The 26,338-nt window shown below is 38.2% G+C and overlaps 1 protein-coding gene across 5 annotated transcripts in view; it reads left to right on the forward strand.

Moving 5' to 3' along the window:
* Positions 1-26,338, forward strand: part of cntn5 (contactin 5) — a 175,636-nt gene that overhangs the window by 143,263 nt on the left and 6,035 nt on the right. For 2 of the 5 annotated variants that reach the window (XM_034239790.1, XM_034239795.1), the window contains 9 exons: positions 656-792; positions 929-1,058; positions 4,549-4,693; positions 10,056-10,183; positions 10,579-10,778; positions 13,704-13,824; positions 16,247-16,405; positions 18,973-19,122; positions 20,359-20,429. In XM_034239790.1, the coding sequence (XP_034095681.1) occupies positions 656-792; positions 929-1,058; positions 4,549-4,693; positions 10,056-10,183; positions 10,579-10,778; positions 13,704-13,824; positions 16,247-16,405; positions 18,973-19,122; positions 20,359-20,429 (1,241 nt within the window). The remainder of the gene's footprint in view (positions 1-655; positions 793-928; positions 1,059-4,548; positions 4,694-10,055; positions 10,184-10,578; positions 10,779-13,703; positions 13,825-16,246; positions 16,406-18,972; positions 19,123-20,358; positions 20,430-26,338) is intronic. The other 3 variants (XM_034239791.1, XM_034239793.1, XM_034239794.1) reach the window with 3 other exon arrangements.

Below are 26,338 nucleotides of genomic sequence, written 5' to 3' on the forward strand. Positions count from 1 at the left end.
ATTATGTTCTACTGCAAAGTAACAACAAAGTGTTTGGAACTGCTGCAATAGCATTGTTGTATCTTAAACATTTTTCATTGACCAGTCTTTACACTCTGCCAGAGCCCATACTGTGTTCCCTCGAGTGTTTACTTCCTGTCTGTCTTCTTCTACTGATTTCTCTATCACCCAACCTCCTTCCTTCTCTCGCGCAGTTTTCTTATCCTTGTTCTATTTTTCTTTTCTTTAATGCCAATAGTTCAGCTGTCATGAATTTAATGTTTCATGCTCTTCAAAGATATAAACAATGATTATTCAAAAAATGTCTGCTCATAATCCCTCGATCAAAGTAATCTTATCAACGTTCTGCTTTCCTTAGTAGCGGTCTAACGTAAAAAAAAAAGAGCAGACTGCCAAATGTCAAAATTGACCAATCAGAATCTAGCATTCAACAAAGCAACTTTATACTAATTACAATAAATACCTATAAAGTCTGCATGTTTTACTCCTTTTGTAGGAGAGTTGGTGGGGCCTTTCATATTGTGTCGACTGTCTCAAACACAACCTCTTGGCAGTGTATTTGTGGCCGTTTTTCTCCTCCAAGTCCAGGTGCCTTGGGTGTGTTTCAAGGATATATTACTTATTCTAAATCTTCTTCTTTTTTTCTATCTGTAAGCCCTCCCTCAGTGGGTCAGAATGATTAATGATACCCAGATGGATAGTGGAGAGAAGCTCCAATGGGAGTGCAAGGCCATGGGGAGGCCCCGGCCCACCTATCACTGGCTGCGGAATGGTTTGCCCTTGACATCCCAGGTACGTTCCCTAATACACACTACCCTCTCCTTTTGTTGATTGTACCTGATGCATGTACATGCCCACTATATGCAGCATTATCACTTTAAGTCTATATTTAGATATTATGTTCTCTGATTCTTTTTTATTGTTACAGGGTCGTATGGAAATAGTGAATGGCGAACTGACTATTCACAGAGTGCAGCAGACGGACTCGGGAATGTACCAGTGTGTTGCGGGAAATAAATACGGGTCCATCAACTCTAATGCTGAACTCAAGATTTTAGGTGATTTCACATTCTGTTTATTCTTTATATTCGTCCAAAAAGGACATTTAAATCATATTTTGTGTTATTTTTATGATGCCAAGGACATGACATTCTTGATACTCTCCAATGGTAACAACTGCAGACTGAGTATTGGCATCTGAATAAGGTTCCGGATGATAGGTAAGGGAGATTGAAATGCAAGTGTGGAACGCTGAACTGGGAGATGTGCTGATTGCCAATCAATGGTCCCTGATTTAACCCAGACAGGGGACGGCATGAATAAAAGAAGGTCTCTCATGGTTATATTCAATGAGCTGCCTGCACGTATCAAGTTGAGGAAAGTCTGGAACAGTTCTTGGTTATATCTGAGGTGAACGAAAAGCAATGACTTGTAGATATAGATTTATACTAATGGGAGCAAACACTCGAGGAGAGACATCAATGGATTCTTTGATGGAGTTTAATGAGTCCATTAGAGTCTTATCTCCGCTTTATCGTTTGTCATCAAAGCACAGCCTCCATCACAATTACAAAACAAACAAACCTCTATTTTAGGCATGACTTTTAATAGGTAGTTATTAGCCAGTGTTTGCTATTTGATCTCTACTTTCATCTGTTTTATAACTGTTAGTGTGATGGACACTAAGTAATGTTTTTAGGGTTTGTTGATTGTTATGTGTGAAATTGCCGAGGGACTGCAGATGGGAAAGCTTAAAGCTAAAATCTGGAGATTCATGTATTTTATTCGTTCAACAAAGAAATACAAAGAAAATAATATATAGGTGCTGGGCAAAGATTAACCTTTTGAATCACAATTAATCACATGATTTTCTGCGATTAATCACATTGTTATGCGCAACATTCTATAATTAATTCAAAAGTAGTGTATGCCGCACTTTTATTTTAAGTACTGCTATATATGAACAAAAGTGCAATATCATTTGGTTTGCAAACACAAATAGGTGCTTTTGACAGCAGTATTCCCTTTACACAGTAGCAGTTAAACAATGTCTTGTAAATGTAAACTAAAACATGAATTAATGTATCACATCAAATATAAAACCAAAGCTATGTTCCATTGCCAGGGCATTAACGTGTTATGTTGTTGGTTATAAAACAAGTTACCCTCAGAGTCCAGTGATAGGACAATTCTACTTTGCATTGGTTACAAATAACTTTGGTCTATCATCTCTGGAAGATATCTAAATTGTCCATGTAAGAGTTTGGTTCCTTTCTCCATTTTTCTGGCCAGCAATCTTAGGCCCACCCAAAATGCTCTCATTGGTTGAGACGTGTGATGACGCCCACCCTAAGCCAATACTGATCAACATTTTCACCCTGTGAGCAGCAGACTTTCAAAATAATAATAAAAAAAAAACGTAATGCGCAATAAAATAATTGTAGCCGTTAATTAATTGTAGCCGTTAATTAATTAATGCGATAATAATTTTGCCCATCCCTAATATATATATATATATATATATATATAAAAAAAATTTAAACAGCAGAACAGGAGTCACATGTACTTGAAAATGTTCGGGGCACTAAAAGCCAAGGGAACTGTGCTCTTTAAACGCACATGTATGGCTCCAGGCTGAAAACATAACCGACTGTCCAATGTTCTGTGCTGATGCACTATTTTCTCCCTGTCATCTTCTATACCGGGATACGTCTGGTGACACCCATTCCCCTTTCATATTTCCCAGAGGGACAGTTTGATTTACTGTCTGTGTGGCATGGCCTTTTTTGAAGGGGAATCTTTGGCATTTTGAAAATCTTATTGCAAATGGATGTTTTTTTTTGTGGGAAAAATCTATACATTGTTTGTCTCTTAAAACATTAGATTGGATTCATTTTAAAACAGCCACTTTTAAGTCTTCTCGGTGTGATCTACACGAGTGAAAAGTTTATATTTTTATTAAGTTTTATTTGACCTGACGAGGAAGTGCTTTTGCCTTCCTTTGAGTCACTGTCACAATGATGGTATTTGGTAGCTGGTGATGAATGTTTTCATAACTATGCCCCCCAGGCATGTCTTCCAAGTGACCTGTGCTCTGCAGAGATGTCCTCAAGCAAACACTATCAGGACAGATTACATGGCTAATACCAGCCTGCAGATGAGCGATCACTGGAGGCCAGGCGGGGGCAGCGGCTGCCTCCATGCCTGTGATCGTGTCCCAGATCCAGCTCTTCTGGGAGGGTGGCGGGTGAAGCAATAAGGGCACTGCTGCCACCAGCTGCAGGCCTGCTCTTATTTTGATTAAAACAAATACTCACAGCAACTGCTCTGTTTTCTGCTGCTCTCCGTGTCTAGAGGGACCTCTGCCACTCAGGCAACTACTCAGCCTCAAAGACACAAATGTTTCAGGGAGCAGGGTCAGCCTGTAGCTACACATGGGATTGAATTGTCATTGCAAATAATGTCACCTTTAAAGCATCATTCGGGATTAGAATAATCACAGTTGACAAAGCCTCGCAGCCTGTGAATGGCCTTGATGTGTAATACAGCTGTATACCACTACCACATCGACTTAAGTGCCTGAAGCCTTATTTAGAACATTAGTGCCTAATGTATTCTCTCGAGCTACAGTAGCTGTGAATGTTAAAATAAATAAATATGTATTTATTATTCACTCAAGTGGCCTGGTTAAATATGGGTTAAAAACATAAAGCAGTACAAATCATCACAGCATGTCATCATTAACATTATGACAGCTTTTGAGTAATTAGGCGGCACAATAGATTTGTAATGGGTACTGAATTAGCACAGAGATAAGACCAAGTATACCACATTATACAGTACATTGAAAGCATGTTTAGCCATTGTTTGTATAAAAGCATGCTTTGTAATTATTCACATTGAAAATCGGGTTATTACTTTAAAACAAATTAGCATTTTGATCAAGCAGCTGCATGAGTCATGATGTGTCAGTTAAAACCCTCTAGCATTTTTGAAATAATTACTTTGAAATGCCACAGTTGAAGAGGTTCGACAAGTATGTTGAAACATATATTACATTTTAGCAGCCTCGCAATTAATTAAAACTATATTTAAGACAAACTCACAGAAACTGAAGTTATTCAGGTTGTGTTCAGGTGTTACTTGCCATTGTTGGTTTTCCGTTGAGCCGAAAACAGCTTCTCACATTTTTACAAAGCAGCTTGTCTTAGTATTTAATTTTTTTTAAATAACAAATAATATAAAAATACATAATTTGTTTAGCGCATTTACTGGTTGTCAACAACGCTATCTAAAGATAGATTTAAAACAAATACATATATGATATTACATATCTTACAAAGAAATTACTGAACATAATTCCTATCATCATACTGTATCTTAACTTATTAAAACATTGAATTAACCATGCTTTTTATGACAAGAGCCACACTTGGAAATAATACATCTCGTAAATAGTATAGAAGTGTGTGGGCTGATATGACTTTATTATTTTCTGTCTCTCTCTTTAAATGTAAACAACACATTTTTTGTGTCTGTCTTTCACAGCATTGGCTCCTGTCTTTGTCCATAATCCTGTGCGGGTCATTGCTACACTTGGAAAAGATATATTGCTAGAATGTAAACCCAAAGCATCGCCCAAACCACGGATAACATGGAAGAGAGGAGACCGGAGGATACAGCAAAGCAGAAGGTACAGCAACTCTTAAGCATTGTGTGAGTGTGTGTTAGTTATAATTATTTTTTATATGATCTAATAAAAATGCATTGTGCTATTGATCCATGTAGGAACAATTCTCCATTTAAACAGCAAAGCTGGCAAAGGTTTCTGCAAGTCCTTGAAAATGAAATGAAATTGTCTGAAATTGAAGCCTAAAACGGTCTAAAATGTTCTCTCATACAATTTGATAGTTCTTGAAAAAGAATCCTCCACCGTTGTGTTAACTTTAAATAATAAAGAGAGGGCTGTCAGAATTCATTTTTTGCTCGGCCGGAGAACTGACCCACAATGGATAATTTCCCACCATGAATAAAGGTTCTGCACCCTGCTCATAATTTACTCTAACACATCCATGAAGCATTTCACAATCTCCATGATGACTGCTTTGTGCTTTAGAAATTAGTTTCATTAGGTGGCAACTCATTTTTCTTTATGCCTCTGCCAGTATGAATGGTTACATATAGTAATAACATATAAACAAGTTCATTATATGGTCTTGAAAAGGTCTTAAAATTAACTTGAAACCCTGGACCAGTGAGTCCACAGACGTATGACCTCAAACCAAACCAAAGCTCAAGCTTAATTTACAGCTCAAAATGTTAAAATAGTGTTGTTTTTATTAAAGCAACATGTATGCTCCGACAGATCAATATTAATGCAAATGTATGGCTGAACTTTAATATCTGACATGTGTCATTCACTTGTAACACTGTCTGCTGTGGTTAATATAACCAGATATATTTAAAACGTGATACAATCTTTATAAATGCAATAAAAACTAGAAAATGTCCCTCCATGTAATATCTCTATAGTAATGATCTGCTTAATGCTTTTTATGGGCATTCAAAATAGCAATATTCTATGTGAAGACACCCTAGAAATTAAATTCATCGGGATAGGCTGTGTCATATATATTAACCAGAGCTCTGTTTTAAATAGTTTACTTTTTTTTTGTTCCTCTGCACAGTTTAGAGAAAAGAACATTATATGAGAAAGTTAATTGCCCTGTAAAATATGTATGAAGTCATGAAAAGTTTGTCTCTCCCGAAAAAAAAAAAATTCATCATAGTTCCACTGCGTAACTTCAAGTGTTATCATTACGGCTCTCAACCCTCAGGAATTGCATACATGTCTTGTTGTAACACATCAAAGTTTCATTACTGTAACCAAAATTAAGTGTCACTGCTAGAATAAAACACCTTAGGTACAGGAAAGCTCTGGAGACACGTCCATAGCCCCCCTCCTTCTCATGGATGCTGACAATTTAGACCGTACAATTGCATTTGGAATTCACACGCAGTTTGATGCATCATCTTTTATGAGAAACATTTCTCCGTCGCTCCTAGAGGGGGCTTAGCGGGGCGAGGATCCATCAATCAAACTGAGAGACACCACTGAAATACTCAGTCACTGCTGAGTGTCCCGAGTTCTGAGGGAGAGAAGATTCAGCTGTCTGTTCCACAGTCTCGCAGCAAAAAGCCAGTTGATAATCAGATCTGTGAGTGTCCTTCAAAGAGCCAGCGACTTAACTTCAGGCCAAATTGAAAAGCAGGGGTAGACATTAAGGGTAAAAAGCCACTGGCCCTCCGGGCCGGTGGAATTGTATTGTCACTGGCCCCACCATTGTACCCACTGGCCCGGAGCATTCGTCCAAAAAAATAAATAATCGACTATAATGAAGAAAATTAACACATTTGTTGCAATAGTAATTTATGCACTATAACTACATTACTACTTGTACTACAACATTTGAACAATCAGTTCTTCCTCATTTTCCTCAATTGTTCATATTTGGTTTATTAAAATAATGATATTGTGGTCATTGTTAAAAAATGTCTGCTATTATTATGAGTATTATTATTTGTATAATGCACTTTGTGCCTTCCTGTCATTAGGAGTTAGAAATGTAATGGCTATAGATTAGATAAGATCCTTCATTATTCTAAACTGCTGGGACATTTCCCTATAGCCAATACCTTTATATTTTCTACTCTTCACTTACTTGTCAGCATAGGTCGGCATTGATGTACAGAGCCGACAGAAGACCTTGTTTATATTGGCATCATATTGAGAGGTGCAGCCAGTGACGCGTCCTAAAACCAGGAAGTAAGCTGCTGGTTCCCTCGACAAAAAGCAATGGGATTTCTCCACAGGGTTTTGGAAAATAGCTGGAAATAAGGTCTGTGGAAAACAAACCTGTTTGATAAATGCACGTTTTGTTCAGCCGGATAATCTCCACATGTCTACCCTACTTTTATAATTTTCGAATCATAAATCTAATCGATAGATTATAAAAGGGTTTTAGGACGCGTCACTGCACCACTCTATCGAAGCCAACTCCATCGATCAAGCTGGCTGAAACTTTCTCTCCCTCTTCTTCTCATGCTCCCTGTCACTCTCCTTTAACTCCTCCGGTGACTTTCTTTTATTTGAAGATTGTTTTTTGCCCGGCGCTTGGCCGGTTACCGCTGGTATTAAAAACATTTTGGCGAATGGTTAGGTGGCTCGATAGTCTGTAGTGAAGGAGCATGCTCCGCAGCAAACAGCTGTTTGCTTTTCACCCAACAATGACAAGCGACTCACGAAACGCTATGTTGTAGCGTTTATAAACAAAACAATTTAACAAAATTGCTAGTCAAAATACCAATACCACAGGAAACATTTTTTTTTAAACAATATTTTTAGTGGCCCGAGCGGGCAAGTGGAAAGTACGTTATGCTGGCCTGCGGTGTCTAAATAGTGCTTCCGGGCCAGCGGGCCATTTATAATGTCGAGCCCTGACTGGTCATTTCAAAGGTTGGTGCAACTTAATCTTCCATTAAAGAAAAGTGGTCCTCATCACTAATTTTGGGTGTCTGTTCTCTATAAAAAACCTGGCTACAGTGAAACTGATGGATGTGGATGAGTCTGTGAGTGTGTTGCCCCTAAATGGTGATTAATGACCCTGGCTTGTCTCGATCTGATAAAAAGCCTTTGAGGTATTTTTCAAACTCTGGCAAATCTATTTTGCAGTGGTTTTGGCGTGCACCGCGGGGAGAGTCATACCTGTCCGAAAAACACCTTGATCTTGTTTTCATCTGACTTCTGATAAAGTGGTGTCTGATCAGAAAATTGTTCACGGACGTTATTGGCAAAGTAGTTAATTTCTTCCCCTCAGAGTAATTCATCATTCACTATTAGGTGCTGGCATTGTATACAAGCCGTATGTGGTCTAGTTTCCTCGAAATGTGTACAAAATGTCATCGCGGCTGTGTTACTTTTATACCAGAATAGAATGTTTGACACATCTTAAAGGTGATTCTGTACAGTGCGTTAATGAGCTGGATCACAATGGTTGAGGGGTCAACGCTCATCTGGAGATCAACCTTGTGAAAGGGTGATTTGTATCTGAAAAAGGTGAAACGAACAACCTTCTTAGGTCTTGGTCAGGGTGACTCCTGCAAGGATTTTCTGCCACTACCCATAATAAAGTAAAGAGTTTATGGATGGAGAGACGTTCTGTTCTTAGAAGAGCGGGGGAGGAATCGAAACAGCTTCACGTTTATCTGGCATTGACAGCTGTGCTGACTTAATGAAGGTTTGTAATTAACATGGATTTCCGCTAATGTTCAGGGCTTTTGTCTCTTAAACAGAAAGTATTAATCCCATTAGTTTGAGAGAATGTGGCAGACTCAGTCAAAACCCACGGACTCTTTGTTTAACAGCCAGACAGTGCATGATTTTGCCATTTGTGTAAACATAGAGAAGTTGTTTTTTTTATGTGAAAAATGCAGTCTGCTTGGCTTGATATCAGAAACTCGCCCCATCATGGTGTGATCTTCTGATGTTTCCTTGAAATATCCTAAGGTTGAATGTATTTGCATATTCTGTATGCCCAACAGTCCCTTTGTGTCCTTTCTGCCTCGGTGTCCTTGTTGAATGTGAATTACCTTCTCAATTTGAAAAATGTCTCCTGGCTGCAGATTGCTTCTGAATTGTCTGAATGTGTGGCGAGATGTTGCCACGCCTTTGTGAGTTTCTCTGTGCCAATTTCAATCATTTTGTCCATGATGAAATGGCTTACTGCAGTAAATATAAATGCCAAACAATATGAAGTCGAATACTTCATAACAGCTCCAGCATTTTGACTGTTTGCTTTTGAATAAAATCAATATGCTATTAAAAACAAATACTTTTTAAAATATGCATTACCACCTCGGTATGGAAGGCATCATTTAAATGTGATATACATACGTACCACAATAATAAAAAGTGTTTTCACAGGACACTTCACTATGCTATACATATATATGTATGCTTTTCCTCTAAAGCCACCATATGTTATTTACAAGTCTGAGCGACATGTTTATACAGCGTTGCTTTTGTCCTTAAATTGCATAAGAGGCTACTTATGTTATGAATGCAGGTGTGGTGTTGTTTCTTCTCTCTATTACACTTGTTTTTCCCTGGGGGGGAATCTCAATGATATCCACTTCTGGGTTTGACAGCTTCAGATGCACTGAATGCAGGAATACTTATGGTCTGTCGGGTGGTTTCATAAACAGTGTGTGTGATACATGCGGAACAAATAATACATGTATAGAAATTTGAATGCAGAGGGACAAATAATCAAAACATCTATTTTATTTCAACTTGTGTAGTGCTCTCCACAAATTATGCTTTGAAACTGTCCTTTCATGGATTTTAAACGATACTGTAATTACTCTAATAGAAGCCCATTGTGCTCTTTCAAAGGCATAAGATCAGATATAGTGCATCATTGGACCCTAATTGAAAGTCAGAAGAGTTTCTTTGTTCCAAACATTGCTTTGATGTCACTTTTTTTTTTCTGAACATGTGTCCCCGTTACCTTTATATATCTTTAGTATAATCAGTGTTTTATCATGTTCAAGATAGGACTACTTAGTGGTATCTGCAAATCAGGTTCATTAACATATTCCAATGGTCGATTGATTCTGAGTGGAAAGGGTTTATTTCCGTCTCTCTTGTTGAAGGTTACATACAATCACTTCACATCCTTCACACATCCCTCAGTCCTCTAAGTATTTACACAAACAACATACTGTCAAATACTTTTTCTGTTCTTCAATTCAGTGATAATAATTTGCTAGCGGTAAACACTATTTTGTTTTATATGTTCCACTGCAATCTCTAGTGGATGATCATTTCAAGGATATCTGAGCAGTTTATTTTATCTCATCCCAAGTAAATATTTATATTCTTGTAACCCAACACGACCACAAGCATAAAACCTCATGCCTAAACATGTCGAACAACTCATCATACCTGAATTAGTTTTTCATACCAGTATTGATTTGTGTGTCCTTTCTCACAGGATTATGTTGCTACGGAACAATACTCTGAGAATTGTTAACTCCAGCCGAGCAGATGAGGGGAACTATGTGTGCCGGGCCGAGAATGAGCTGGGCTCGGCGGAGATGACTGCCGTATTGTGGGTAAAAGGTAAGTGATGCCCTGGGGGCCTTTATTTTCTGCCAAATTAGCACAAGTCAGCCACCAGTAAACAGTCCCCAATGTAATTTCCCCCCCCCTTACCTTTGCTCGGGTGCCAGGAAATGTATTGTACTTGCTCAACCGTGAACCAAGGCCTCTCACATTCAAGAATCATATTACAAGGACACACTTTTACAGCGTAAAGGCCTGAGTCTCATAGATGCACTGCACACCACACTCCAGATCAAAGCAAAGCAGGATATTTGTTTGATAAAGGTGACGCTCAAGCTGTGGTTGGCCCAATCGTGACTGCTCTGGCGGTGATGTCACAGTGAAACACAGCTGCTTGGCGCTATATCTTCTGGTTAGCCTGAGGTGACAGTGTAGCAGCTTTGTGCTTCCAGAGGCCATGCGTGTGGAGCTTAGCCCGATCCGAGTGGAAGTGACTGTGGGGGAGAGCGTGGTGCTGAGCTGCAAGGCCGCCCATGACACCTCGCTGGATGTGGCTTTCCAGTGGTTCTTCAACCAGAGGCCCATCAACTTTCAACAGGACGGTAACCACTTCGAATACATCCAAACAGTAAGAGCACGAGTAAGAGCAAAAGTAAGACTATGAGTAAATGTATTATATTGGTTATGTACCTATCTATGTACAAGTCTATCTGTCTTTTTTTGTTCATCTGATAACCCTCCTATTGTGTTCATTTCTCCCCCCTTACTCTGGTTTTCCGGGTCAAATTTGACCGGTCTGTTTTAACTGCTATTACATTAACACAAAAACCATTAATCATCACCAAATTGTATTTAACACCCCTTTAAGCTGTCAACAATGTCTCAGACTACTGGTTTATGTGAATAACTTCAGTAAATGTACATACACTGAAAATGGACATACACTGAAATCTATTCCAAACTTAACATTTTGTTGATTTGTGGGTGCACATGTGTACTATCTGATTGATGAACATAATTGAGGGTTAACCCCTCATTTTTGACTGGGAACATCATAGGTGTTAAGAAGACTAAACCACTACAATTCTATGAAAGTGGTGATCCAACCCAGTCTCCTCAGTCTGCATACAAATAACACAACGTTACTCTTTGGAAATGCTTGCAATTGATACAACCGTTAATCAGCAATTGCACATGTTCATATACCTACTGTGGAGAATATCTTAGGGCCTTGAAGCAATCACATGTAAAACACAATATTTATGATTGATGAAAGTAGTAAATCGGTCAGATTTGACCCGAACACGACAGGAGGGTTAAGTGTTGAAAAATAGCATTTGTGATCAGTAACATAATTATGTATGATAAAATATATTGACCTTGAATTGCAATTGTATCTTTTTGGGAAAAATGAAAACACAAATAGAAACTCATACTTGCTTTGAAAAGTATTATGGCTTCAAAGTCACTCATAAGTGGTTTTGAATGACGAATAAAAAAGGAATATAGTAAGGACAATTATGCTAATATTGAAACTTCAACATGCTTCTGTTAATCAAATCACGGCTTTGAAAAACATGCTAATGAATCCATTCACAAACTCCACCAAGAATAGTCAGGCGCCTCCTGAATTGCAAGTCTGTGAGTGATTGTTTCCGTTGTTCTCTCTGACTTCAGTCATCAGGAAAAGGTCAGAGGACACAAGGTCAAGGATCCTCTGAGGAAGATGTTGCACATACTGAGCAAAACAATAAATCCTCCCAAACAAAAAGGCATTTAACCTTTGACATCCTCCAATATCAGGGCTTCATTGATACCATTGCACCTCTTCCTTTTCCTGGACCCTTTCTATTGTTTGAGTTTTTCTTTTTCTTTGGTTTACCGTATTATTAACTGCACTGAAAAAACTGAAACATTGACTTTGATTAAATCTATTATGTCAACTAATGTCACACTACTGTATTAGGTTAGTTCCAAGCAATAATATTAAAGGTGGGGTAGGTAATTTTGGAGAAACCAGCTTGAGTGCGCTAGAATTTGAAAATACACAACCGGAAAAAATCTGCCACTTCCTTACAGAGCCCCTCCTCCAACACACACGAACGCGCACATGACCAATGAGGGCACCAGATAAGTTTGTGCACAGATGGAAGGCTGACAGGCAGGTAGGCCATCCAGTTACTTTAGCCGGGCCGGCTCAGATGATTGGTCGTGCTTTTTACAGTATTACGGCTTCCACAGATGACATTTTTGTATGGATTTTTTGTCAAAGAACTTAAGATATTCATTGCTATCGGGATGTTAAGAGCATCCATGGAATATAACAACAAGTTTATCTCGAGCCGGTTTCTCAAACTTACCTACCCCACCTTTAAGTTAAACCTAATATATTTGATTTAATCTTAATATGATTGCTTTAAACCAGTGCTTCTCAAAGTGTGGTCCGCGGACCACTGATGGTCCGTGAGCGCCCCCTAGTGGTCCGTGAGTATATTGGTAACATTTCACATTTGAAATAAATAAATTCATTTAAGTTTTCCGCACTCTCGCGGGAATATCTCCGCAATGGAGCGAGCTTAAGTTTCATGATATGGCCCAGCGCAACACCTTCATCACACATGTTGCCACTTGTTTGTACCATTTTCAGGCGATTTGTAATCTGTTCTAGAAAAACGATGTGTTTTTGGATATTTGTGGAGTTAGGTGGTCCGCGAGTGTTTTTGTATTGGTTAAGTGGTCCTTGGTATGAAAACGTTTGAGAAACACTGCTTTAAACTAACCTAATACAGTTGTGAAATCTGTTGACATAATGCTTTTAATTAAAGTAATTGATGTGTGGACATATCAATTATTGTAGGCTAAACTGAAAATGTTGAGTTTAGTCCTATGGATTTATTTTTTTATTTTAAGATGCATCATTTTGAAAAGTACATTTCCAGTACAAAAGGACCTTTTGACTATGTACATGTAGTCTTTAAAGAAACAAAACATTTACTGACTTTTTTGGATAGCTTAAAGTGATGTTGTAAAATAACAACCGGGGGCCTTACAGGGTTAAACAAGCGTCATTTACACTTATATTTGTACAAAGAAACATTTCCAATCTCCATAATACAGAAACTATTGGACACAAACCATAAAATGAAGTTGAAAACAAATGTACCAGAGAGCAGGAAGTTCTCTTTATGTCACCATTCCTTCAGTGGATGTTAAAATCACATCTGTCCTGTGCGTCCTCTGCTACTACCAATGCTCTGGAGAGAAAGTATTTGCAGTGACAATCCTTTACACAATAGATTCCTGGCTGATGCATGGTGTGTAATTTTAATCAGGTTTCTTGCTAAACGGCTGCCTGTAGACCTTGAATTATTCCCAGCCTTGCCTTAGGCGATTCTCATTTCAACAGAGAAAATAGGAGTAGCTGAAGAATGTAGCAAGCGAGCACCTGAATTAAACAGGAATCTCTCAAGCCACATGAGCCTTTACAAGATGTAAAGGCATCACACTTATTTTTGTCAAGCACATTTAGGCTTGCTTAATACCTAACTTGTTTGTATTCTATTCCTTCCGATTGCAGCAGTCGTCCACAGTGGACCTGATGATCAGGAGTATTTTGTTGAAGCATGCTGGGAAGTATGGGTGTCGGGCCCAGACCAGCGCCGACACTGTGTTTACAGAGTCTGAACTCCTTGTGCGAGGTGAGCTTGTCATGTGTCGGTAGAACAGTACTATGTGACGTCTTGTTCAGTCTTTCGAGCAGGCAGTGACTCTCTCAAATCAAATCAAGTTTTATTTATATAGCACATTTATAAACGATTTTTAATCGAGCCAAAGTGCTGTACATATAATAAAAATAGCCTACAGTAGAGACACTTTACAGCTAATACAACAGCACAGATCTCTGCCCCCTTTAAACGGAACCACTAAACCGAAAATCACATTTATTTCTTACTGAGTTATTCTTGGCAAGCTTAGTCCAGTGGAAATGGACACAACACTGTGAATCTAGCAAATTGGCTCCAATTTGTGCCGCTGCTTTGGGAAGTTTTCTAATGACATCAGACATTAAATATTTGCTCTTGATAGAGACAATTGAACAGCACTTTTTCCACATTATTGCCCCCTTTTTAACCTTCTGATCTTGCTTAATTTGTTATAGCCACTGTGAGTAAGGCAGACAGACGGTCTGTCTGCATGAACAAGTTTAGTGTGTGCTGTTAAACAGATGAATGGCTAAAATGGCTAGTGATCAGATTCTGTGGCTGTTTCTGATTGTTGCTGATGATGTGATGAAAAGGTTATCATGCACACAGATGCTGTAATATTTTGAGGCTATGACCTCACATACTGTTTACACATTTTTCTTTTGAGATGTCAGGCCTGGAAATGTGTTAATGTCTTCTTTTGTTGTGCTTTAGCAGAAACAGTGATACTATGGGGCAACACATGCTTTTTCACACAGTGTTACATCATTTTTTCAAACTAGTGAAAAGAGAACATCCAAACACACATTATAGTGTTTTTTTACGACACTTTATTTTTTCCATATGCAGATTAGTCTACTCTCAAGTGCCCAAAAGTAAGAATAAGATCTTTAGTTGCATTTTTAAACATAGCATTTCAGAAAACATGTAATACAAAAACTAATATTGTGAGTCATCGACTGGAGAAATGTCATGGCAATTTTCTTCTAACCCTTTTCCCCTGTATGGAAGGGTATGCAATATATCTTAAAGGCTGTTTTCTCTAATGAGTAAGACTCACATAAACACCATTTTTTTACAAATAAACAAAAATACATTTAATTCCATCTACAGTATATTCTGTATATCCATAGGGGTTTGTTCATATATCATAGCATAATTTATATAATATTACATTCATTATATTATGCATGGCTGTTGACATTGATAAACATGAATATCCCAAAATTCCCTCTGTTGATCTCTGTATTGGTTAACATAATTGAACAATTTTGAACCTGGCTTTAGCCCATATTCAGATACACGTATTTAAGTAATCAACCGGGGGGGGGTTATATTTCATAGTTATATCTATTGGAATAAACTGTTACCCTAATCACCTGAAGTGTCTCCACCTTATGATTAAATATGACTGCAATATAAATATTGATTTAAATTAACGGTGATGTGAGAGTTGGTGATTAGATTTTCTCGAAATATCTTTTATTTAAATGATTATTTTGAAAAGTTATTTAATATATCTTATCCATAAAATATTCATATATGCATCCTGGGTTTGATGTGTAATGTCTGGTTGTTTGTAATTAATGTTATTAAACATAACGCTCCTAGAGGGCAGGAGATACGCCATGGTTGTTTTGACACTCTAAAAAAAGGCTGCTTTACCTAAAGTGTTGGAGGAGCTTGGGACTAAGGATTTTCATTGCCATTTCTACACTGTAGCTACCGTGCATATGACATTCAAGCCTTTGAATTGAATTGTGACACAAAATTAATCTTAATGTCCGGAAATGCAAATGCACCTTTCAGTGCAACCTTCTAATGGGCGCTTTTTGGGGACACAGTACATTACTTTTCATTGAGCGCACCAGCTGCCACCTTTTCATTTACAGCTGTTCCCCCTTGGGTCCTTAGTTGTTTCCTGCTTTTGCAGATTAGATTTACTTCTGAAGAGGTAAACATATGTTCAGCTGTATTAAAACACATGAAGGTCCAACACTCAGTCATGCTCAGAGGGATTGGTAAACAGCCTTTGAAAACCCCAAAACCGAAAGCTTCAATATTCCTGAATCGTCATGAAATCCTTGGCAGCAGATCTGTGTCAGACACAAATCCAGCCTCAGTTTAGTATGTTCATGTCTGCTGTTTGTTTCTGCACAGATTACAGCAGAGAATTAATGTTGTCAGCATGTGCACACAGCTGCACATCCTTCTTAATGCTTGCATGGTTGCATCCATTAGTGTGTCTAATGGCAACAATGCATGATTAATACATCTCAATATGGACTGGCTTAGAATTGATTCAAACAGCAGCAGTGATCATTTTATCCCCCTGTGTCTCGACAATCCTGAAACATTTGTGGTGTAGCAGTTGAAAGCTGTAATTTAATCTGTCTCCTCACTCTCTTTCCTCCAGGCCCTCCCGGCCCCCCTGGAGTGGTGATAGTGGAGGAGATCACCGACACCACGGCCACCCTGTCCTGGACTCGTGGCCTGGACAACCACAGCCCTATCAGCACCTATAATATACAGGCCCGCAGCCCATTTTCATTAGGCTGGCAAACTGTCAAAACAGGTAATCAATAAGGAGCAAATTGCAGCCTCTAGATCCTCAGGTTAATGTGGCGCCATACACAAATGCTTTAATACGGCGTAAAGTCATGTACGGGGATCCTGATTAAGCTAGGATTTAAAATAAATAATTCAAAATCTCTGCTGGCAAGGGACATTTGTATCTGAAAGGTTTTCAAATCGATATTCAGACAATTACTATAACAGCAAACGACTATTTGCTGCATTAATATATGTGTTCAACACAAGGAAATGCAGATGGATAGAAACGCTACTGCAGAGAAGTCATTTGAGAACAAAATGATTTTGTGTGTTTGTTTTGGTGTTATGAAATATTCAGCTGGAACATAACTGTTTCACATTTACAGGATTAAACTACCAAAATAGTCAATCAGTTGAATAAAAATGAATGAGTAAGCCTGTAAGCTAATTCTCTAATTCCACTGGAAATCTGCATTTTATACTGACTGTGGCATACGATGCAGATGGTCAGTCTGAAATCTTCCCCAAAAGTTAAGATTGTTCAACATAGTTCAATTTATAACATGTAAAAACTGAACGTGGAGTTTTAATAATTGATTTTAATGACCTTACCGTTTACCCTCATATACTGAGCTTCATGGGAAATTGCATCTTACACTCCACTGTGCCAAATCGTGATAAAGACGTTTTTTTTCTCTCAAATGCCTGTTTAAGAAGATGCCGTCTTGTGGTTGAACTTGGCTGTTGTTCAGTAGAGATTAGCAACAGTTCTTTGAGAAGATATCAAAAGTCAGTGCGTCAATTATTTTCAGTGGTGAGTGGGAAATGAACCCTTTAGGCATGGATTATAATACTTATTTTATTAAATATTTACTGTTAAAATGTGCTTATCTTTTCTGTCACTTTGAGAGAAAACTATCAATTACAATCACTTAGCGTTAAAGGATGAAGGCCTGCTAAGCATTGTGTGTAATCCATCTTAATATGCCGTGTGATGGCAGAGTTTAAGGTGTGATAATGATTCGTCCCCACAGATTTATAAATCATACTTTGTATACACTCCTCTCACATCATGTCTGTTCAACTACATTTAATTTGATAAAGCACAATTAGGGCTCTGTGATGTATTGTCGGTGTTGAAGTTGTTAAGATTAGCATAAAGGGGGGGATTGGGTTTTTCGCTCCCACTCCTCTCAAACAGAGTTATCAGCTCATGTTTGAAGAGCAGCTTGGTTGACAGAGTGGTCTCATTGTGAGCTGCTTTGGATGATAAGAGTGTAAGCTCCTCAGCGTCATGAATGTTGCTTTAGCATACAGAGACCTCCGGTTCATTTGTGACACGGATATGCTTTCAGTCAATGTTTGTTTGTTGCTGCGGGATCAATATTGACAAAGTGTGATTATGGGAGTCCTGAAGAAACTAGATTAGTTGTGTTACCTGCTTGTAATTCTGTTCAAAGTACATTCATAAATCAACTTTTTTTCAGTCTCAGGATGGGATTTACAATTACATAGCTGTATAAGTCCTCTGTGGACATTGGTGGAAATCAGCTTCCCTCTATGATGTAATGAGTTGTACTATAATGTGCTCTAAAGCTGCGAGTAAGCTGATATTTAGACACCGAAACAACATCATATGCCAAGGTTTCCAGTAAATTGTGTATACCGTAGTCACCACCTTGTGAACACAAATAAAAGCCAAGTCACAGTAGGTCTGTAGGGAAGCTTTAATACTTTGCAGTTTTTAAGAACCAAGACAATGTTTTTTTGTGTTTTGGTGGTTGTCCAGCTTATTGGATTTTAAATGAAAAAAACGGCTTTAAGGCTAACTCACAGCTTTTACACACAGGCGTAGGAATTATCCCACAGTTTTCGGGAACAGAATGTAATTCACCAATATGTCATAGTCTAACAGGGACAGGGATCATTGTTATGTTTATACTTGGCTTCTGGGATTTTATTATGACATGTCTACATGTTTCTGAAAAGGTTAATTTCCGTGCCTGTCTCTTTAAACCCCCAATTTCACTGGTAGCTCTAGTATATTCTAATGAGACCAGGTGGGACATTGAACTGCTTGTTGAATCCCACCATGTTTTCTGATCTGAGGCAGCCCACCAACAATAACTATTCTGTTGACATATTTCACACTTCCTGGGTTAGAAGAGATTCCATATTCCCAAACGTATGTGAACAATAACTAAGAAAGTGAGTTTTTGTATGATATGTCACCTTAAAGTAATCATATGAAGCCATCATATTCATCTTGTATAATCGTTTTCAGTTAAAAACCTGCCTGTTATTCAGGTCAGGAGTCTGCCTTGGCATTATAGCACATAACTTTCAAATGATCAGGCCTAACACAAAATTAAGTTTGACCGATTGCCTGTTTGTTAACCATAATTGCCATGCTGCAGACTTTGTATTTAAACGTCTATGATTCGAACCCTGTTTACTCAATATGGATCAGAACAATCTCGGACACCCTTAAAGCTGTAAAGTCTTTCAGGGAATGTCTCTACTGAAGAACAGGAACTGTGATGTGGTGCTTGTCCTGGTTAAATACACATGTGACACTCTTGTGTGCAGACCCAGACCCAGTGACAGGAGACCTGGAGTCAGCCATGGCAGTGGAGCTCAACCCATGGGTGGAGTATGAGTTCAGGGTGGTGGCCAGCAATGCCATTGGGACCGGAGATCCCAGTGCACCTTCGAGAGGAGTTAGGTCCAAGGAAGCAGGTACATTCCCTCAGCCTACAATACTTGTTATGCACTGCATTATACTCACATTATGACAGACAATAGCAATCACCAACAGTCCAGAAAGATGTATAATGAGAGCTGATGATTGATTGTAGCTAGAGCCAGTGGTGCCCCAAAATGACACTTCCTAGCCATGTTGTATTCCCATTGTTAATTCTCCATTTGAATTGGGCAAAAGGGTTGAAAATATTTAATAATATTTAATATAATAATTTCAACAAGTGTAGTGTTTTTGTCTAAGCATCCTTTTAATGCCCTGAGGCTTGGACACAACAACTGCATTATTTATGGTGAGCAGAAAAATAACTGAGACAGTCTTGATTAGGCGAGCCGCTTCACTACCTGCTCATTCCTCGTCTATAAAACACGATAATTACAAAGGTCAGTGGTCATTTGGAAATGGCTTATTTAATGTGTCCCATCTACTCAGCATGATTAACAGACTAATTACTGTATCTGCACACGGTTGTGTCCTTAAAGTCATGTTCTGTGATCAAGCGAAAGAGAGAAAAACGCACACACGGCACCGAAACCTGCCATCACTTTCAATTTGATTGACAGGTATTTTACTGCAGGCGCAAACACCAAACAAAGTTTTTGATGTTTTCTGAAACTGGTTTTGTTTAAACATAGGTTTGTTTACTCGAGCAATGTTTTCAAGCACATCATGAAAACATTTTATTTTTCAGTTTGTATTGGTTGACTACAAATAATGAATTTGTTAAATTATAATGATGAATGAAAACATTTTTGTTGTGTTTTCAATTAGCAGAACACTTTAATGTGGTCTTAATTAACAATTGGTCCTAAATAACAATACAAATAAGGAACAAAAACATAATTAGTGAACGAAAAAGGTGAAGGCTGAAGATTAAACTTCTTAAAAATACTCATTATAATTTCTTGGCTCATTATTTAATAGTTAAACCTTTTCTGATTTTATTTTAAATAAGCATATCTTAGTTTTTGAATTTGTTTCAACAACTATATTTGTTAACCTTTTAAAACAAATTGATAATCAAGCTGCACATGCTTGACTCTTTGTTGCAACCATTCCAAAAATAGAAAGTGTGTATAGTATATAATATATATAAAAAGAGAGAAGACTATTTCCCTCAGTCCAATTTCTCTTTTCTTTATTTCAAAAAGTGTTGGAGTGAGTTTTGTGCTGTTGGGTCAGTGATGCATTGTTAACCTTTCTGCCTCACACAGTCCCGAAAGTGGCACCATCGAACGTCAGCGGAGGGAACGGCCGCAGGCACGAACTGGTCATCTCGTGGGAGGTAAGGTCCTCTGCCAAACTCCCTCTGCAGCACAAGCGTAACAACATATGTCCAAAAAAGGCAAATGTCACAGTGGGTCTGGTGTTTCAGTTAAGCAAACTCAGGAGTCATGATGTTACTTTACAGAACATTCTCTCGGTTTGTAAAGAAACAGATGCAGAAACTGCCAAAGGTCGTGCACTAATTATAATGGAATTAAAATTATATTTTTCATTAGTAAGCGTGCACTAAAGTGTCCAGTATAATTTAGAATGAATGAAAAAATGTGTGTCATTTAAATAAAATGCAGAAATCTGGGCAATTCCATTCAATAGATAGGATCCACATTAAGATGCTTGCTCATAGTAAACCTGTCTTGAATGTCAATGAGTTGCATTATGTCAACAGATGGCAGCACAATGTTATGACCCCAACTAAAGATGTTACCAGTTTTCACATGAGATGCTCAGGAATCAGTTACTTTTACTAATCCACAGGTAATGAGACAGACAAGACAAATAAGTTTGACTTAAAGGGGCCCTATTATGCTAATTTTATGGTTTCATATTTTCATTTTGTTCCCCTACTGTGACATGATAACATGCTTTAATGTTTATAAAGGTCTTTATTTGTATCATTCTGCCTGTGCCGCAGCACCTCTTTTCACCCTCTGTCTGAAACCAGAGCCCAGTCTGCTCTGATTGGTTAGCTGGACTGCTCTGTTGTTATTGGTCAATTGCTTAGAGATGTACCGCCTCTTAGCCTATCACGTACAATGTGTTTGAGCACTAGCCAATAGAAGCATGAGTGTTGAAAATGGGGGTGTCACATAGTGATGTCAGTATGAATTAAACAAAAGACTATGCATCCATGCACAAAAACCAATAGAACACACTACAAGAAAGGGAAAACCTTGAATTACCTGGATATACAATTAGACAGAGTTTAACATGTATTTATTTATTTAAGTTATATTGTATTGATACAGCATGAGTCCCCTCAGACCTTTAACCTTGGACTCAACAAAATCATTGTACAGTATACTGTAGTTCACACTCTCTGAAACAAATACATTCAGCCGCCCTTAAAGTAGCGCAGTAGCTTCACAGTGATGTTAATAATACCCATACTGAATTTAAGGTAAAAATAATACATGCATAACATAATAAACATAAATGCTGATTTTCCATTGTGTGATTTATGAGTTTATTTTCATCGAATTACCATGGTGATCCTGTGAGATGGTGTTTGTCCACCTTTCCTGCGAGTGACTCTCTGAAACTAGCAGTGACATCCTTGGCATAAAAATAAAATAATGACAATATGTATAGGAGAGAAACAAATACAGGGTGTGAACATTCATCATTCAACTTGAGAAAGTTACACTCCCCCTGATTAAACACATACTGTAAGGATAAATGTGTATGTTAAGGAAAACTGTCAACTCCCGCTGATAGGAACAATTCTGAACCCTTCACAAGAATCAGTGTCACAATCCACTTGTGAAAACAATGTTATATTTAAACATTTGTGCTGAAAATAACATTCCCTTGGGAATTGACCTGTCACTAAGTAATAATCCTGCATGTGAATTTGACTTAATAATCACGCAGTGGTTGCTACAGCATTGTGAATTCATTAAAAACCTTCATTTTGTGTTGCCTGGGAATACATGTCAGACAATAAGGGGTATAAAGCATGGTTGATGGATGACGCTAGTCCTTGTGGTTCTAAAGCTTGAAGGAAACGGTTTAATGATTTTAAGATATACAGATGATTGCATTCGTTTACAGTCAGTTGCATTCACTTGAGGTGAGATTTGATGAGTAGTTTCGTTCCGTGTGTGCTAGGGACCTGCGTTTGATGCAGTCCTATTCCCAGAACCATCAAAGTGGGATCTAATTAAAACATATAGAGAAGTTTCAGACACTGAAGTGAAAGAATGATGACAAGAGTCTGGAGATGTTCTTAAAGGTAGGAAGATGGATGTGTTGAGGGATTCTGTGGAGTTTTTAAAGAGCAGAACAGAGCACAGGAGACTGGCATTATCTGAGCTCTGACTATTTCTAGCTAGATTAAATATTTCACATTGCCTTTTATAAACACATTGACAAAAGGATTGCATGGCTTTTGTGTCAATTTAACTTGCAGAAATTAGACAAAAAGAAATGACGTACTTATCAATGCAACCTAACTGTACTGCTAGCAAAATGCCATCTGTGTGCTCCTGTGCTACTTTTGTATTTAACTCTGTAATATGCATATTTTGGCACAACATCTTTATGTAAATGAGCCTCATTACAAAAAGAGTCCAATTCAGTAAGACTAGCTCTGGCCACACACAGTTACAGTTCATTTAAAAGCATCTTCTGAGAGCTGGTTAAGCACAATACTGACAGACTAGGATATATAAATCACATCAATTATATTCAAAAAGATGTAAAAGGATAATGTGATGACAGTTTGGACAGAGATACATTTAAACAATAACACAATATGAACCTAACAATATAATAAATCATAAGCAAAAAAAAGGAAAATTAAACTCACTGTCATATAATTAGCCAATTATCTTTAGTGATTCAGATCTTTGGTCAGGGTAGATAGCAGCTCATTGAAACGCAGAACCATTAACAATGCATGTACTTAAAGGTGGGGTATGTCATTTTGGATAAACCAGCTCGAGTGCGCTAGAATTTGAAAGTACACAACCAGAAAAAATCTGCCCCTTCCTTCAGACTTCCTTACAGAGCCCCTCCTCCAACACACACGAACGTGCACATGACCAATGAGGGCACGAGATAAGTTTGTGCACAGATGGAAGGCTGACAGGCAGGTAGGCCATCCAGTTACTTTAGCCGGGCCGGCTCAGATGATTGGTCGTGCTTTTTACAGCGCCACGGCTTCCACAGATGACATTATTGTATGTATTTATTGTCAAAGAATTTAATATATTCATTGCTATCGGGATGTTAAGAGCATTCCATGGAATATAACAAAAAGTGTTTCTGAAATAAATGACATACCCCACCTTTAAATGAGAATAAATTAATAGATTCAAATAGTATGTTTCGGCTACAAAATATTTTAAAAAAAATATTCCAAATAGTCATCGATCGTGTTATTGATCTGGGATTGTTTTATTTATATCTATCTAATTATATCAATATAATTAAATAATATGTTCTTGTCACCAGCATTAAATATCCTAAGAAAACCAAACTAATAATAAACTGATATGTTTGTATTAACAAGATTGTCATAAATACTTAAATACTCCAGCAGTCTTGTTCCTAAGGAAATATTAATGAATTGTTGCATTTAGCACAGCTTGGTGTTGAGCTAGATGCTTCAGTCTGATAAAAGCAGTGAATTATTTGACTGAATTTGACTTCAGTCAGCATTCCCTGTCTTAATGTGTTGCTGAATGATTGTTCTAAATTTGTAAAAGCATAGACTCAGCTTATAAAGAGAGTACACACACAGTTGTTTCATACTGTAGCGTTATCACTAGTCCTTTTCAGCAGACAACAGGTCAGCACCACAGCTGTAGAAACAAAGGTACAATAACGCAAGTGTAAAGTATATGATGTGACTCCCACGAAGCCATGACCCTCCGCCTTTCTGGTAGAGAAAGGCGAGATAGATGCACATTATATCCAGAGGGATAATACAGAGGTGGAGCTTTTAGCCTTCACAGCTACATGATATTAGAAGAGAAGATCTTGCAGGGTGACCTTTTTTCCACTTGAGATGGAAAACCCATTCTACATAATTTCCTCTGACTCGAATTCACTGAAATGTATTCAATATTCAAGAGTTTGATTATTTTGCGTTGGAAAGGAGGCTTTAGGCCAGTAGGGCAGGATGTTTTCCACAAGATCAGAGGTTGAAGTTGTTATTGGAAAGAAGAAATGCTTCTATGAGAAAGAGATTTAGGCATCTTTGAGCATTAGGAAAAGCGCTATAGAAATCCCATGTATTATTATTATTATTATATTGGTCCCAAGGGAAATAAAATAGTGGCAGCAGCAAATAATGTCAACAAGTAGAGGTAATGCGAACAGATACAATTTAAAACCTACGAAACCTCAGTTGTACGTCTGTGTTTGAGGGCCAAACTTGTTCACCATTGAATAATTTGCTGACAAAGCTTGAAGAAGGCCAGCTGGTCCATGTATTAAAACACAGCCAGTGATTAAGATGCTGTGAATTTCAAATTTGGCCCCACCAGAGAGGCAGAACGATGATTAACCTTGAATCCCTGAGTCATTCCAAATGAACCCAGGGATGTTGATGAATAACTGTTTATAATTTCAATCTTGACGATGGCTGTTAAAAACATAATAACTCTTGCATCAAGTAAAGAGGATATTACTGTGAACGGTTTCCAAGTGGACAGCTTGGCTCTAAGCCAGGTTCAGGGCACAGCATGTACAGAATAGCTATGAGCGACGCCGAGAATTTGCAATTGAGATCAGTTGAAGGATATATTAACAGGGGAGCAGTGAACAGATGTGGAGGCAACTGACAGTTATTCTTGTAGCTATTAAGTATGGGAGCCCAACTGCCACTGGGAAGATAACCTTCACATGAGGGGAAGTGCCCCTCAGTGGCACATTATGGGGGATAATGTCCATTCCAGAGAGGGTGTTTGGTGGTACACCATTTCCTGTTTTTAAATGAGAGTTGTATGATATAAGGAGTGTCATTAAAGGAGTTAGTAAAACACAATTTCAACCTCCTCATAAATAAATGCAGGACTCCATGTCAGAAGAATAAACCTAAAGTTACACCATGATTGGTGCTTGACAACCCAGTCAAAGAGTCCTTTCAAGCCATGCATGAATTTGAGTAAATACAAAATAAATGCCATGTATTTGATGATCTCTTGATGAGACTCAGGAAGTTGCATACAGTGTCTGTGGCATTTCAGATGCAACCCGCCATGAGTGCTACCATTTGTTTCTTCAACAAATGCCTCAGCATAAAGCTGAGTGTGAGCAATATTTATTCTGCTCGTTTGTTTTTTTTAGGCATTTTTGCTGGTCAAATCTCTTCTGAAGAGTACTGTAGAGACAAATTATCGTTTTTCATTTCCCCGTTATAGGGCAGAATAATTGGTCACCAACCAATAAGTGTCAGTTTTCAAGTGCATCAGGACAATGTGGAGATTTAAATGCAGTGTCCTCTTCTTGCCATTTTAAGTCGTTTTAGCTTTGCCCTATTTCGTTTGGTTTCAGCTAAATGCTCTTGGAAATAAATCAGGACTTCGTCAGTGATCAATTGAGATGGATATTAGAGGAGACGGAGCAGGAATGTTAGCCCTTTTTGGCAGTCGAGGCATGCGAGTGCATGGCAGTTCTGCCTCTCCAATCATCTGTGGAGAGTTGTCAGAGCCTGGACGGCCATGGTGGGCAGTGTTATTAAGCAGGATGAATGACTAAACAGTCTCTGCAGCTTAATTCAGCCGTCTCATTACAGTCAACGATGAGAGACTGCTTTTTCTCGGGGAGCCATTGGAACAACCATTACTGATGCCCCCACAGTCATTGTCACTGAGCCCAGCAGGCCCGGCTATATCCATCACAAGACTTACCTCAGTTATCACGCTGTGTCCATACTTATCTATGACTATCACAATTCCTAACCCCTCGACTGTTTCTGGACTTAACTAGCTCATTTGTGCATGCTGTTTTTTAAAGACCCATATTTCTTGGCATGTCCTTAAGAGCATTGCAAGCTCTGAAAATAACTTTGATGGAAGCTAATTCATTTTTCACTGATCAGCCCCGTAATTAGGCAGTCATGGTGATTGGTCGTTACTGAATGAAATGTGAACAACGCCTTACGGGGACAATATTACTTTGAAGCCTATTCAAATCAACACATAACAACGTGCCGAGGTTTTTGTTGCCAAAAACAGGTGT

The sequence above is a fragment of the Gymnodraco acuticeps genome, unplaced genomic scaffold, assembly GCF_902827175.1.
Source record: "Gymnodraco acuticeps unplaced genomic scaffold, fGymAcu1.1, whole genome shotgun sequence".
In the NCBI taxonomy this organism is placed as follows: Eukaryota; Metazoa; Chordata; class Actinopteri; order Perciformes; family Bathydraconidae; genus Gymnodraco; species Gymnodraco acuticeps.